This window comes from Erinaceus europaeus, chromosome 11 (genome assembly GCF_950295315.1).
Source record: "Erinaceus europaeus chromosome 11, mEriEur2.1, whole genome shotgun sequence".
Classification (NCBI taxonomy): Eukaryota; Metazoa; Chordata; class Mammalia; order Eulipotyphla; family Erinaceidae; genus Erinaceus; species Erinaceus europaeus.
In genome coordinates, this window is record NC_080172.1 from 32822195 (window position 1) to 32838954 (window position 16760).

Here is a 16760-nt window from a genome sequence, read left to right on the forward strand (position 1 = left end):
TTTCCAGCAAAAGTGAGGCAAAGATTTAGATTTAAGAGTTTTTGTTCTGCTATCTGGGTCTTTGATGGTTGGCCTTAGTTTGCTCACATTGGTCAAATCACTCTGCTCTTTCTGCCTTCTCTTTTGATATATTGCTAGTCCTTTTGTTGCTTTTGTTTGGGTTTCCATTTAGATTCTACCACAGATTACCACTTTTGGTAATTTCCTTTACTTCTTTTCCTTTTCTTTCTTTTTTTTTTAAAAAAAGATTTGTCTTTTTTAAATATTTATTTATTTATTTCCTTTTGTTGCCCTTGTTGTTTTTTATTGTTGTAGTCACTGTTGAATAGGACAGAGAGAAACGGAGAGAGGAGGGGAAGACAGGGGAAGAGAAAGACACCTGCAGACCTGCTTCACCGCTTGTGAAGCCACTCCCCTGTTGGTGAGGAGATGGGAGCTGGAAAGGGGATCCATATGCTAGTCCTTGCGCTTTGCGCCAGGAGCACTTAACCCGCTGCACTACCGCCCGACTACCCCTTTACTTCTTTAATTGTAGTGTTCCTTTTTTTATTATTTTCCCTTTTGTTGCCTTATTTTTTTTATTGATGTTGTAGTTATTATTGCTGTTGATTCGTCGTCGTTGGATAGGACAGAGAAATGGAGAGAGGAAGGGAAGACAGAGAAGGAGAGAGAAAGATAGACACCTGCCGACCTGCTTCACCGCCTGTGAAGTGACTCCCCTGCAGGTGGGGAGCCGGGGCTCGAACCGGGATCCTTACTCCGGTCCTTGCACTTTGCGCCGCTTGCTCTTAACCTGCTGCGCTACCGCCCAACCCCCATAGTGTTCCTTTTAATAGTTCTTGCAAGACAGGATTGTTGGTGGTAAATTCCTTCAGTTTCTGTATGGATGGGAAACTTGATTTCTCCTTTATACTTGAAGGAGAATTTGCCAGGATATAGTTCACGTGGTTGATAATTATTATCTCTTAATATTGTCAAAATACCATTCCAGGGGATGGTTGGTGGTGCGCCTGGCTAGGTGCACATAGTACTAAGTGCAAGGACCCGTGCAAGGATCCAGGTTTGAGCAGGAGGTCTGCTTCATGAGTGGTGAAGCAGATCTGCACGTGTCTTATTTTTCTCTCTCCCTCTTGTCCCTCTCTCCTCTCTCAAAATTTCTCTCTCCTACCCAAGAAAACGGAAAATTGGCTGCCAGGAATAGTGAATTCGTAGTGCTGGCACTGAGTCCCAGCAGTAACCCTGGATGCAAAATAAAAAAATTAAAAAAAAAATCATTCCATTCCATTCTTGCTTCTCAGATTTGTGGTGAGAAATCTGGTCATATCCTGATGGTTCTGCCTGGGTATTTCAGCTTCTTCTTTTCCCTTGCAGCTTGCAATATTTCTTCCTTCTTCTTACCTCTGGACAGTGTTACTGTCTTATTTCTTGGGGTTGTTTGTTTAAGGTTCAATAGCTTTGGCTTTTTTCCAGCATCTACTATGTTGTTTTTGACCATTGTCAAGATGTAGGAAGTTTTCTGCAGTATATTTTTCAGAATATTCTCTCTGCTACTCTCTCTTCATCTTCAGGAGTCTGCTAACTCACAGAGGATTGATTTTTTTTTTTTTTTTTGGCAAAGCTTTTTTCTTCAACTGCTTTGCTCTTTGAGAATGTGGAGGTTTGCCTTCTAGTTTTGCTAGTCTATCTTTTTTTATTTATTTTTTTAATATTTTATTTATTCCCTTTTGTTGCCCTTGTTGTTTTATTGTTGTGGTTATTATTGTTGTTGTCGTTGTTGGATAGGACAGAGAGAAATGGAGAGAGGGAGGGGAAGACAGAGAGGAGGAGAGAAAGATAGACACCTGCAGACCTGCTTCACCGCCTGTGAAGCGACTCCCCTGAAGGTGGGGAGCCGGGGTTCGAACCGGGATCCTTATGCCGGTCCTTGTGCTTTGCGCCACCTGCGCTTAGCCCACTGCACTACAGCCCGACTCCCTGCTAGTCTATCTTTAAGCTGGTTTATTCTGGATACAAGACCTCTAAGGTAGGCTCTCATGCTGTTAAGGCTATCTTTTAGCTCCTCTATTTCTTCTTGGAGCTCTTTTGAAATTCTTAATTCTTTGGTGAATAGGGGTGCTTCAAAAGTGGTTGAATGCAGGTGTCTATCTCCTTTTCTATCATCTCCTCTCTAAATTTTATCTTTGTCTTTTCCTATAAAAAATAAATATGACAAAAATGGCCACAAGGAGCAGTGGATTCATAGTGCCAACATTGAACCCCAGCACAATAACTCTAGAGGCAGAGAGAGAAAAAGAGAGAGAGCGCACAAAAGAGATGGAGAGAAGACACCTGCAACCCTTTGCACACTGTAATGTATGTGCTTTACCAAGCGTGCCACCACCTGGACCCAGGACTCCACATTTATTACTTGCATTCAAAGTTTTCTTTTGGACTGTATGGCCATGTAGTTATTTGTTTACATGGAATGATGAAATGTCTCTTAGGATGTCATTTCCCATGTCTAATACTGAATTGAAAGTCTCCACAATACAACCCAACCCAACCTTATCCACTGTTAATATTTCTGTAGTTATTACTGTTGTTATTAATGCCGTTGTTGTTGATTAGGACAGAGAGAAATGGAGAGAGGAGGGGAAAACAGAGAGGGGGAGAGAAAGATAGACACCTGCAGACCTGCTTCACCGCCTGTGAAGTGACTCCCCTGCAGGTGGGGAGCCAGGGGCTCAAACGGGATCCTTACTCCAGTCCTTGCACTTTGTGCCACCTGCGCTTAACCCGCTGTGTTACCGCCCAACTCCCTATATCTTATATGAAAGGTGTGCACTCTACTGGTTGAGTTACTTCTCTAACCCATAGTATGTTTTCTCTACTCAAATCTTTAACACTATATAGTGAGGCCTTCTTCCTCCACCTATTTATGTGTGTTAGGGGATGACAATGGGACATAGAACCCAAAAGTTGTCTGTGGGAAATAGCATTTCTTAAGTTTTCATGTTGTTATATGTGATATATAATTATTGAATGACACTTCCACAGTAAATTCTTTAATTAGTTGTATTCTACTTGCAAGACTAAGATATTTAAATAACTTACTTACAATCTCATACCTGGGATGTGGTATAAAATGCATGAAATATTTTCTCAAAGATTCTATCTTTTTGATTATAATATTTGCTTAGTCTTATCCTTTTAATAGTGATCTTAGGAGAATAAGTTTGAAGGATAAGTCTATCAAGCAATTCTGAAGATAAGTTATTTAATTCAACTTCTGTAAGCCCTTTGTTACCATGGAGCTTTTATTGTTAGCTTCAGGGCATAATCTTGAAAATGTTAAGTATATTTATATAACCAAACAGTCGTTTTGAAATCTCATTAATTCAGATATTGGTAGAGTTGAAGTTTGTCTTTGAGTTATAGATTAAAATAATTTTCTCAACAAATAGTATAAAAGGGATTCTAAAGAAAATACATGGCAGCTTTTTATTCTTAAACATGTGTTTCTCTGCATATGTCTTTTTCTCTAAATATATATGCATATAAATATGTGTATATGGCATATGATAAATAATATATATAGTTAGTTATACATGTAAATATAAAGTGATTTTTATCTAGTTTAAAACTTAGAATTCTTTTTCCTGTGACACTATTAATTTCATATATTGCCACTTGAAATTAATAGTAGAAAAATAAACTTTATTTCTTCACAACTTTTAAAATTTCTGTAAGTTTTATATATATATATATATATATATATATATATATAATTTAAATCTGGAGATAATCCGATTAGTGTTTTTTTTTGAGAGAGAGTGTGTAGATCTGTACTGTTATTGACACAAATGTACACTTTCTCATCTCTGTTTGATAGAAGTCTGTAGAGTACACTTAGACCTAACTTGAGCCCTTTTCTAATGTCATATGCCAGGACCCCGATGTTTTTCTCTATAAGCCCTCCACTGACCTTCCTGAGTTTTTGCACCCAGTCCAAGTTCTGCTTTGTGTTTTCCCTCTCTGTCCTAGTTTCTCAATTGATAAGTGAGATTATCCTGTATTGGCATTTGTCATTTTGGCTTATCTCACTTGCCATGTTTCCTAGCATTTCCATCCAAGATGAAGTAAAGAAAATGACCTCATCATTTTTAACAGCTGCATAGTGTTCTATAACACACACACACACACACACACACACACACACACACACACACACACACACACACTCACACACTCACACACTCACACACTACATTATAACTTTCTTAGCTACTCATCTGTGTGGGGCATTTGGGTTGCTTCCAAATTTGAACTACTATAAATTGTGCCACTATGAGAAAAGATGCACAGAGATCTCTTTAGATAGCTATTTCTTTCTTTTGGGTAAATATAGGAGAGAATTTTTTGGGTCACAGAGTAGTCCATTTCTAATGTTCTGAGGAATTTTCCTGACTTTTTTTCCATAGAGGTTAGGCCAATTTTCATTCAGACTAGCAGTGTAGAAGGTATTCTTTCCCCCTTTATTCATGCCAACATTTATTGTTTCTGTCCTTTTTATAGTATGATATTCTACTAAGGGTAAAGTGGGATTTCACTGTTGTCCTCCTTTGGATTTATCTGATAATCAGTGACTTTTGAGCACTATTTCATATGTCTGTTTACCCTCTGGATCTCTTCTTGATAAAGAAGGACATTATCCATGTCCTTTTCCCATTTTTTTTTTAATGGGATTTTTGTTGTTGCTGCTGAGCTTTGTTTTTTAAATATATTTTGATTATATTTTGATTATTAGACCTTTATCTGATATATATCATATAGACAGCTCTGATTCTATAGGATTTCTTTCTATGTTGATGATGGCTCCCTTTGCGATGCAGAAACTTTAGTTTGATGCAGTCCCATTGTTTTTGTTTGTTTATTTTTTTTTCCAGTGCTATTGCACTTAGAACTTTAAAGACATTTCCAAATCATAGATCATGAAGTGTTCATCCAATGTTTTATTCTATTAATATCTATTTGATAATTTCTGGTCTGATGCACATGTCTTTGAACTATTTGAAGTTGTGCATGGTTATGTGTAGTAGTCTAGTTTCATTCCTCTGTATGTTTCAACCCAGTTTCCCGCTTGTGAAGCCACTCCCCTGTTGGTGAGGAGCTGGGGGCTCAAAAGGCGATCCATATGCCAGTCCTTGCGCTTTGCGCCAGGAGCACTTAACCCGCTGCACTACCGCCTGACTCCCCCTTTACTTCTTTAATTGTAGTGTTCTTTTTTAAATTATTTTTTAATTCTACTGACCCATGAACATGGAATATCTTTCCACTTCTTTGTGTCTTTTTCAATTTTCTTGAGTATTGACTCATAATTTTCAGTATACAAGTCTTTCACTTCTTTGGTTAGGTTTACTCCTAGGTATTTTATTGTTTTAGTTGCTATAGTAAAAGGAATTGATTTCTGGATTTCAATTTCTTTTAGCTTAGTATTTGCATAGAGGAATGCCACTGACTTTTGAATGTTAATTTGGTAGCCTGATACCTTACTGTATTGCCTGATGATTTACAAAAGGTTCTTGCTGGATTCCTTAGGTTTTTCTGTGTATACTATCATGTCATCTGTAAATAGGGAGAGTTTGACTTCTTCTCTTCCAGTCTGTATGCCTTTAATTCCTTGCTCTTGCCTGATTGCTATGGCAAGAACTTCCAACACTATGTTGAATAGTAATGGTGATAGTGGGCAGCCCTGTCTAGTACTTGATCTGAGTGGAAATGCTTCCAGTTTTTCACCATTGAGTATGATGTTGGCTGTAGGTTTGCTATATATAGACTCCACTATCTTCAGGAATTTTCCATCTATTCCCATTTTTTGTAGTGTTTTGATCATAAATGGGTGTTGGATTTTGTCAAAGGCTTTCTCTGCACCCATTGATATGACCATGTGGTTTTTGGTCTTGCTTTTGTTGATGTGGTGGATCACATTGATTGATTTATATATATTAAACCAACCTTGCATGCCTGGGATAAACCCCACTTGGTCATGATGAACAATCTTTTTAATATACTGCTGTATCCAACTGGCTAGAATTTTGCTCAGTATTTTAGCATCTATGTTCATCAGAGATATTGGTCTGTAGTTTTCTTTTTTGGTTGTGTCCCTGTCTGCTTTTGGTATCAGAGTGATGTTGGCTTCATAGAAGCTGGCAGGGAGTATTCCAGTGTCTTCAATCTTCTGGAAGACTTTTAAAAGTAGAGGTATTAGTTCTTCCTTGAAGGTTTTGTAGAATTCATTTGTAAAACCATCTGGTCCAGGACTTTTATTTTTGGGGCGATTTTTGATAACTGTTTCAATTTCACTAGCTGTGATGGGCCTGTTCATGTTATCCACTTCCTCTTTACTTAGTTTTGGAAGTTGGTAGGTATCTAGGAAATCAACCATTTCTTCCATGTTCTCTAGCTTGGTAGCATATAGTTGGTCATAGAAGCCTCACATGATCTGTTGAATTTCTGAGTTGTCTGTTGTGATATCTTCTCTTTCATTTAGTATCCAATTTATTTGGGTCTCTTCCCTTTTTTGGAAACAGCACCGGCATGCCTGCAGGGCATTGGTTTAATCTCCACTAGTTTGTGATGTCTTTTGCTCCACCCCCTCTTGTAGTACACCCTGATTTGCACCAGTCACTTTTCGCTCCACCCTCTCTACATCACATCCTGTTTACACCCTACTTGGCAAGTATATTAGTTTAGTTTAGTTTAGTTTTAGATGGCTTAGATTGTGCTGCATTCTGCATGAATAAAGAGATGCTGCGTACAGCTCAGCCATGAGTCCCTGGTCGTCTGTCTCCTGTCAGTGAAGCTCAACCCAGCACTAGATGATCTGTCAAGTTGAGAGAGTGGGGTGTTGAAGTCCCCTACTATGACTGTGTTGCTGTTAATATATTGCTGTAGCTCTTTCAGTAGATGTTTGATGTATTTAGATGGCTTCTCATTGGGTGCATAGATGTTAATAATTGTTAAGTCCTCTTGATTGACTGATCCTCTGAGCATTAAGTAGTGTCCATTCCTATCTTTTTTAATCTTATCTATTTTAAAGTCTATCGTGTTAGATATGAGAATGGCTGTTCCTGCTCTTTTTTGTGGGCCATTGACTTGTATGATAGTTTTCCATCCTTTCACTTTGACTCTGTGTTTGTCTTGTTGAGTTAGGTGTGTTTCCTGTAGACAGAATATTGTTGGGTTGTATTTTCTGATCCATTTTCCTATTCTGTCTTTTAATAGGTGAATTCAGGCCATTGACATTTATTGATATCAAAGATTGAAGATATTTTAACACCATTCTTGTAGAGTTTTAGAGTGTTCTGATATATGTCCCATTTATGATGGTCTGACTGTTTATAGAAGACCTTTCAGACCTTCTTTCAGGGCAGGCTTGGTGAGAGTTGATTCCTTCAACTGTTGCTTGTCTGAGAAGGTTTTGATGCCTCCATCTAGTCTGAATGACAGTCTAGCAGGATATAGTATTCTTGGTTGAAAGCCTTTCTCATTGAGCACTCGATAGATATCTTGCCATTCTCTTCTGGCCTGTAGTGTTTGTGTGGAGAAGTCTGCTGCTGATCTTATGGGTTTTCCTCTGTAGGCAACTCTTTGTTTTTCTCTTGCAGCCTTCAGGATCCTTTCTTTATCCTTATTCCTTTCCATTCTAACTCTGGTATGTCTTGGTGTCTTTAGGTCTGGGTTAATTCTGTTTGGGACCCTCTGGGCTTCTTGAATCTTTATGTGTTTGATGTTGTCTAGACTAGAGAAGTTTTCAGCTATTATGGCCTGGAGAATGCTTTCTTCCTCTCCTTCTCTTTCTTCCTCTGGCATGCCAATAATGCGTATATTGTTTCTTTTGAAGTCATCCCATAGGACTCTGTTGTTGTTTTCAGCATGTATTAATCTCTTTTTGAGATCTCTTACTTCTTTTTTAGTTGTCTCTAATTTGTCCTCTATCTTGCTAATTCTGTCTTCAGCCTCATTTATTCTATTCTCTCTGACCTCTACTGTTTTCTGGAGTTCATCTGTTTTGTTACCCTGTTCTGATACTGTTTTAGCTTGTTCAGCTAGTTGTGTTCTTAGCTCAGCTATTTCAGCTTTCAGCTCTCTAATAACCTTGAGATAGTGTTTTCTTCAGAGTCTCATTTGTTGTTCCTGCATTTCTGATTACAATTCTTTCAAACTCTTTACTCACTCCTGTGATTATTTCCTTAACTAGTGTTTGGATGTTGAACACATTATTTTGTGCTTCACCCTTTGGGAGGCTTTTAGCTGGACTCTTGTCCTGGTTTGTTTCTCCAATATTTCTTCTTATTGGTTTACCCATTTTATATATTATGTTCTGACTTCCCTCTCTTAGTCCTTTTCAAATTACTGATCACTATTTCCTGGATTGACTTGTGTCTAAGTAAGGTAATTATAGGGTTCACAGTGGTGGAAGTTAACAGTTGTTTCAATAGTATTTTTATCCCTGAGTTGGGGCTTGGTGATTTAAAAGCCTCTTTTTTTTTTTTTTTTTCCTTCTCTGTAGGCTATGGGAGCCTGCTGACTTCTAAAGTATAAGTAGGATTCCTAGCTTAATCAGTGACTCCTGAACAAGAGATAAGGCAGGGTGTGGCAGAGATAGTCCAGTGGTTATGCAAAGAGACTTTCACAGTCCCACAGCTATGCCACAGAGGTACAGGTCTTCTCCTGAGTTTCCTGGTTAGATTCCTGTCCCCTGGTGTCCCTCCCTGCCGCTGCTCCAGATTCTGAGGGCAGTTGTAATGGAGACTCAGAGTTGCACTTGGTGAGTCTCTGGGGAGTCCTCTCCTCCCTTCAGCTGTCCCCTTGTTGGTGGAACAGACTGGAGGTGGTGTCTCAACTGATAAACCGCAGGACTGTTACCAGCTACTTAGTCTCTCCCTAGGCTCCTGTTTGTCACCAGCCATGTGTGTCTGCACTCATGGTGATTTGGTGGGTTCCTGTAGTTGTTCTAGTCCTGTCTTGTTTCGGTCCCAGGTGGTCTCCTTTGGTATTCCTAATTGATCCGGGAAAGGAAAGGAGAGGAGAGAGAAAGAGATCTGCTGCTGCTAGTAGCCCCACCTCCGGAAGTGTAATATTTGAAATTTAATTTTTACTTCCAAAATTTTTTCTTTTTATCTTTGTTAATGGTGGCATTTAATTACTATTGTAATGTCTCAAATTCTTTATAGTTTCATAATTCTTAAGATTCCAAAGCACTCTTTAAAAAAGGAAAATGAAAGAAAGCAGTTGCATAGTATGCAATTTTTTTTGAAGTCTACTTCTTAAAGGACTTGAAGTGATTTATCTTTGATGTATTCTCTTTTAGTATTGTGCTTCTGCTAAGCCAGAAACAGACACTTGAAGAGTTAAAACAGTCAGTCCAGCAGCTAAAATGTACTGAAGCAAAGTTTTCTGCACAGAAAGAATTGCTAGAGCAAAAAGTACAAGAAAATGATGGGAAAGAGCCACCTCCAGTAATAAATTATGAAGAAGATGCACGATCAGTTACATCTATGGTAAGTCAGAGTAATCAAATGAGATACTTGACAGTACTATATATGTAGTAAGTGAATAAAAATTAATTCTGATTTTACTTCTACAGACTTTTGCTATTGTTATATGTAGGTCCTATTAAAATTATTTATAAATGTGAGGCAGACTTTTAATCACCTCAGGTCACTTGGAGAACACTGTTAGGAACTGCCTGTTGAGTCAGTGGGGAAACATCTTGTTTACTGAATTGAAAACAAATACTGCAATGGTTTTGATTTCTGAGAGACAGGAGAAAAGGTGTTTTATTCTTAAAATATGAATCAGAAATAAGGAGAAGTCTAGTTTTTATTTTTTCTTCTTTTTAAAAAGTACTTATATTTTATGAAAAGAGAACGAGGCCAGATCATGGCACAGCTCAGGCATATGCAGTGTTGGGTAATGAGCCTGGGCCCTCAGAAATTCTGTGCTGAAAGTAAAAATGTGTTCATTGTTTTCAAAATGCAAAACATCGATTTTGTTTAACAACATTTTTCTTGTACAAATGACTCATAAGTTATAACAAGCTCATTTTTTGATAAATATAAATTCAGCTGTATTTTATGCAGTTATGTTTATTGTTTAAGAAAGCCTAATATAAATTCCCTTCCTCCTTCTCCTTTCCTTCCTCCCTCCCTTCTTCTCTTCCTTCCTCCATCCCTTCTTCCCTCCCTTCCTTCCTTCCTTCCTTCCTTCCTTCCTTCCTTCCTTCCTTCCTTCCTTCCTTCCTTCTCCCATCCATTACCCATCCATCCATCCATCTATCCATCCTTCCCATGTTGATAATTCTTATCAAGCAGAAATTTTGCCTTCCACCTCTAGTCCCAGGAATGTTTGTCAGTATTTGCAGACATTTATAAAATTATTTTTATTTATTTATTATTGGATAGAGACAGAGATAAATTGAGAGGAGAAGGGGAGGTAGAGAGGGAAAGAGACAGAGAGACACTTGCAGCTTGCTTCACCACTCGTGAAGCTTTGCCCCTGCAAATGAGGATAGGGGATTTGAACCTGGGTCTATGTGCACTGTAATGTGTGAGCTTACAGGTGCACCACAGCTTGGGCCCATTTGCAGACATTTATGGTTGTGTCAACTGACAAATTCTTAGTACCCAGAGGTGGAGGCTAATGATATTGCTAAATATCCTATAATGCACATACCATCTTCTTCCTTCAGTTCCCAATAAAAAGTCATCTAACCTAATATGTTAATACTATTAATGGTGAAAAAGCCTGAGATACATCTTTTACGTGTTCTTTGGACAGTTGGATGCAGTTAAGAAACAAAGCTTTTATACTGTTGCTACAGCTGGTGTCATGATACATTTTAGTTTATGTAATGGGGTTATAAATAATAAAATCTAATTTTTATATGGATTCAAACATCTCCATAGGAGAAAATACTGCATTTGGAAATGGTTTATATATTGAAATGAGTATAAAGTACTTAAATTATTGTTGTTGTTGTTATTATTAACTAAGCCATGTTTTTCTATATATTAGATTCTAATTATAACATAATTTCCTGCTCTTCTTTACTCTCCTGCCATATAATAATAAGTATCTTAGTATATGAACTATGGACCCTGCTGTATCCCCTTTATGCTTTATGGATAAATATGTGACATATACATTCTTAAGATATGCATTCTTGTTTTTTTTACCTTTTGACTTTTGAAAACATCACCTACAAAATCATTTTTTCTCTGAGCATGGTTCAGCATAGAACAGAGCATAGCTATTCAATTCACTAGTTGTTAACTTATTCCCATATGCTTAAAAGAATTTAAGAACTAGGTTTTTTTTTTTTTAAGTAAACTGTAATGGTTAATCATTATCTAGAACATTTGGAATTTTATTATTTTTTTATAATCATTGAAGAAAATGATATTTCAGAGAGTTATTGTAGTTTAAAAGAACCAACTGCTTGGGTTGTTAAGATTGCTTATATAGTATACTTACTCTGTAATGGGCAAGATCCAGGTTCATGCCTGGACCCCACTGCATTGAAGGAAACCTTGGTGCTGTGGTACTGTTTTTTCTCTGTTTCTCTATCTATCTCTGTCTTTCCATCTGAAAAAGTGATGCTGGAGCTGTGAAGTCCAGCGATGATAAAAAAACAAACAAACAAAAACTAACTGCTTTAAGTTGGTTTTTCACACTTTTCTTGCACTCATTTAATAAATTATAATTAAGACATTGTAAATTTTTGGCAAGTAATGTTGTTACTGGACAGGGGTTTGGTTGGCTTGTCATGAAAGATGAGAACAGCAGTCTGGAAGACAGAAAAAGTGTGCCTGCAATCTTGAGTACAGACTCTTGCCAGAGTTAAGAAAGAATTCAGAGAAAAGACACCAGTAGCTGGAACAGTCCGATTTATTGAAATGGGGAAAGAGGAAGTGCAGGTAGTCTTCACTTGGTGACCTACTTGCTCAGAGATATCACCAGCTCTCTGTCATGGTGATATATGAGAACTTTGGTTGTGGCAGCACACGAGTTCAGCTTCAAGCATCTCGTCTCACATTTCTTCTTCCAGTCTAGCTCATTCCCACAGCTGGTTACCATACACTATACTAACATTTAGTTTCAGATTACATGAGATCTGCTTGGAGTAGGGTGACTATTGCTTAGAATAGATGAATTAATTATTGTTTAGGGGGTTGGGAGGGATGCATTGGATCGACCCTCCCATGGTGCATCCCGTGAATACCCATTCACTGGGGAAACTGACGATCCTTCCTAGCCGACTGAATCCACATGGATCCCAGTCACTTTCAAAGCCATTAACTGGCTACGGAAGAAGGGCAAATGCTAGAAGAAGAAGGGGGTTGGGATAGGAGGGCATTTTCTAGAAAAAGTAGAGTTTTTCCAGATTTTGGAGTCCTCTTTTCTGCCCATATATATCTATTTGTCTGTTTAAGAACTATTAGAGCATCAGATACATGATGGAACTCCTTTCAACCAGAGCAGAAATTTTATTATGATGATAGTATAATAAGACTCAGAGTCATGTAGTGGACATTTCAGTTGTCATCTCAATTGCAGTTGGTTTCTTCCAGTTTTTTTTTTAAATTTTATTTATAAAAAGGAAACACTGACAAAAACCATAGGATAAGAGAGATACAACTCTATCCCATTCCCTCCACTGATAGCTTTCCTATTTTTTAACCCTCTGGGAGTATGGGCCCAAGGTCATTGTGGGATGCAGAAGGTGGAAGGTCTGACTTCTGTAATTGCTTTCCCACTTAACATGAGCATTAACAGGTTGATCCATACTCCCAGCCTACCTCTTTCTTTCCCTAGTGGTGTGGGGTTCTGGGGAATAGGAGCTCCAGGACACATTGATGGGGTTGTCTGTCCAGGGAAGTATGGTTGGCATCATGCTAGCATCTGGAACCTGGTGGCTGAAAAGAGAGTTAACATCCAAAGCCAAACAAATTGTTGACCAATCATGGACCTAAAGACTGGAATAGTGAAGATGAAGAGTTGGTGGGGGATGTCTCCATTTGAATACGATCTTAAACTAGAATAGCAATCAGTAAGAGATTGAGGAGTGCAGACAACCTTAACAATGTATCCTGGAACCTCACCTCTCCAGAGCCCTGCCTCACTAGGGGAAAAGATAGAAACAAGCTAAGGATATGGATCAACCTGCCAAGACCCATGTCCAGCTGAAAGGCAATTATAGTAGCTAGAATTCCCACCTTATGCACCCTCAAGAGAATTCTTGTCCATACCACTAGAGGAGAAATGTTAGGGAAAGATAACCAGAAGGCTCTAAACTCCAAGCCCATCAAGACCCAGAGAGAAAAGAGGAATAAAGGGAAGACATTTGGAAGTATCAATAGGTGTAGGTGTGACTAAGAAAGGAAGAAGAGGCAGGATCATGGAAAAAAATGGGGGGGGGGTGGCAAATATTAGAAATAATGGTCACTCATAACTGTGACCTTGGAAGAACTACTATAGTTTCCAGTGGAGGGAATGGGGACACAGAACTCTGGTGGTGAAAATGGTGTGGAATGATATCCCTGTTAGCTCATCATTTTGTAAGTCAGTAGTAAATAATTACTTTTAAAATATGTGACCCCCAAAGTGTTTCACAGAGAAAAATGAGTTTGAGCATTTGAAATGTACTGGATTAAGTTAAAAGAAACAAATTCATTAGGGCCAAAGTGGTGGTACACCCAACTGAGTGTGTACAGTAGGATTTGGGTTGGAATTGCACTCTCCACCTGCGGGGGGGGGGGGGATGCTTACAAGAGGTGTAGGAGTTAGGTGTCTCTCACTCCCTCAATACCCCTCTCCTCCTTTCTCAATTTCTCTGTTTTATTTAATAATAATGATATCTTTTTTTTTTTTTTTTAAATGGGGAAGGTGGGTGGGCATTGGTGTACCTGGCTAAGCTCACACATTATTATGAGCAGGTAGCCAGGTTTGAGCCCCCACTTCCCACCTGAAGGAGAGCCACTTCAGAAGTGGAGAAACAGGGCTGTGAGTGTCTCTGTCTCCCTCCCCCTCCTCTCAACTTCTCTCCTATTCAATAAAATAGAAGGAAGGAAAAAAGAGAGAGAGAGAAAAAAAAAGAGAACAAAGAGAAGAAAATGGCAGATGGGAGTGGTGGATTTGTTGTGAAGGCACTGATCCCCAATGATAAGCCTGGTGGCAATAAAAAACAAAATAAGGAAGATAGAAAAACAGATGCATTGAATACACCGTGTTCTAAGTTTTTCCTCAAATACCCGGTAGGGGAAATAAAACATGGAATACTATGTATCTGGAAATATTAGCCTATTACTCAAAGAACATCCCTAACCTATCATAATGCACTGAAATATACTTGGGAAATAGTGAATGAAAAGAGAGAATTTTTTTTTTCTGATCAGTGATTGGATGAACAGTTCTAAAGACATTTTGAGTAATTTTAATCCTCTGTTAATACAAAGATTATTTTATCCTTTAATTTTAGTTTTGTAAGACATAATATTCTGTGTGGAGCAGATTAGGAGGGAGAAGACTCTGTTGCCTATGAATAATAAAAATACCTGGATTACTAAATTTTGAATAAACATTGATTATTTTAAATTTTGTTTTAATTTTTCCTTTTTAAATATTTATTTATTTATTTATTATTGGATAGAGACAGAGAGAAATTAGGAGGGGGTAGATAGATCCAGAGAGAGAGAGAGAGAGAAAGAGAGAAAAGGGAGAGAGACACCTGTAGCTCTACTTCACCACCTGTGAGGCATTTCCCCTTACAGGTGGGGACTAGGGACTTTAAACCCGGGTCCTTGTGCACTGTAGTATGTATGCTTAACTGTTTGGCTCCTCTGTGTTTGTTTTCCAGTTAATAAACACTAAAATGAAATGACATTAGAAGATCATATTGAATAAACTGTTGAAAGTTTATATGTATTTTTTCATCTTCAGCTATACTTTTTTTAGATATATAAAAATGTTAATTCTTTTTAAATTTATGTAATTTTTATTTATAAAATGGAAATATTAACAAGACCACAGGATAAGAGGGCTACAATTCCACACAATTCCCACCACCAGAATTCTGTATTCCATCCCCTCCCATTTTAGCTTTCCTATTCTTTAATCCTCTGGGAATATGGACCCAAGGTAATTATGGGGTACAGAAGGTGGTAGGTCTGGCTTCTGTAATTGCTTCTCCACTTAATATGGGCAAAATTAACCCAATTGCCAAATAACTTGGTTATAGCAGTAACTATCTCTTGCCCTTATTAAACTTTAAGACATTAGGAACCTTCCCCTTTCTCTATAAAGCCTGTATTTCTTCCAGTCCTGGAACCTCTAGGGTGGGGCTCACTTTCCTGCTTGCTTCTTTCAATTCATACCAATTGATACTGCATTTGCTGATCCCAAATTAATCAGTGAAACTAGTACCACCAGGGCATATTTCACTTCGGACTGTGTCCAAAGACGTCAACTCTTCAGCTTCATAATTCTGGTGAGACCTTTCCTAGCTCAAAGGACTCCTTTATTCCATTTTGGCTGGTGCACTTCTAACAAATGTTAATTCTATGTCTTCCTCATTAAATACACTGAGGAAAATACTGCCCTACCAGTCAAGAGACCTGAGTCCAGTTACCTTCTAGGCCATTGCTGTTATGAAATTCTCCTATGGGTCTGAAACATAATATGAACTTAGCAGTTTATATTATACTATGTGTTTATTTGATGTATAAATTTCTTTTTTTCTTTATTTTATTGGGGGGGTTAATGGTTCACAGTATAGTTTTTTTTTGTCAAATAGGTAAATCCTCTCATCTCATGATGGGTGTCTGCAGCTGATAGCTCCTGATTGACCCTTTCAGAAATAAAAGAACAAAGTGGAGTGAGGGAGGGAGGATGGAGGAGCTACAGCACTATTTCATTGTCTATAATTTGGTTGCTAATTCCTCTGTTAAACTGAGTAACATTTGTCTTAAGATTGATGTATAAAGATGCTTTTATCTTTTGGCTTTAATTGTGTGTGTGTGTATATTTGACTGGGCTTTTAGTGGAGATTTATATACTTTTATCTCCAAATTATTTTGTCTTAAGTTTTTGTAATTATTTTATGACATTTATTTCTTTTCTTTAATTGAACTATTTCATAAAGAAGATAAGTACATGTTATGGTTAATTGCTTAATTTGGTGCCTAATGAAAAAATTTTAGTCCTACTAAATTTTCTCTTCATTATAGTCTTCTGAAGAAAATGATTCCACAATATTAATAGCTAAAAAATTTAGACTCAGTTATTAATTTTAAGATCACAGGTTTACTTTGAAAATTGCAAATCAATAATGGCATCTTAACTAAGGGAAGTTTTTAAAAAAGATTTTATTTATTATAAAATAAATATATTAAGATAGATATATTAATATAAGAGAATGACAGGAGAGACAGAAAGAACCAGACATCACTCTGGTACATGTCCTGCTGTGGCTCAAGCTCAGAACCTTATTCTTGAGAGCCCAAAGCTTTATCTACTGCACCACCTCCTGGACCATGGAAGGCTTTATTAGACATAGTATTAATATTTCTAGAACTCTTTTGGAGTAGCCGCTAATTCTTTTACATAATTATGGAATAAGAATATTCAGAGACTGGTTAATAGAAAATAATACATAGCTTATGTGTAAGAATTTTTAATAAGGGAGTCCGGCGGTAGCAAGCGGGTTAAGCGCATGTGGC

At 37.7% G+C, this 16760-nt stretch overlaps 1 protein-coding gene across 5 annotated transcripts in view; it reads left to right on the top strand.

Annotated features, from left to right (window-relative positions):
* Nucleotides 1–16760, top strand: part of FER (FER tyrosine kinase) — a 351355-nt gene that overhangs the window by 112015 nt on the left and 222580 nt on the right. For all 5 annotated transcript variants that reach the window (XM_060201250.1, XM_060201251.1, XM_060201249.1 and 2 more), the window contains one exon: nucleotides 9353–9542. In XM_060201250.1, the coding sequence (XP_060057233.1) occupies nucleotides 9353–9542 (190 nt within the window). The remainder of the gene's footprint in view (nucleotides 1–9352; nucleotides 9543–16760) is intronic.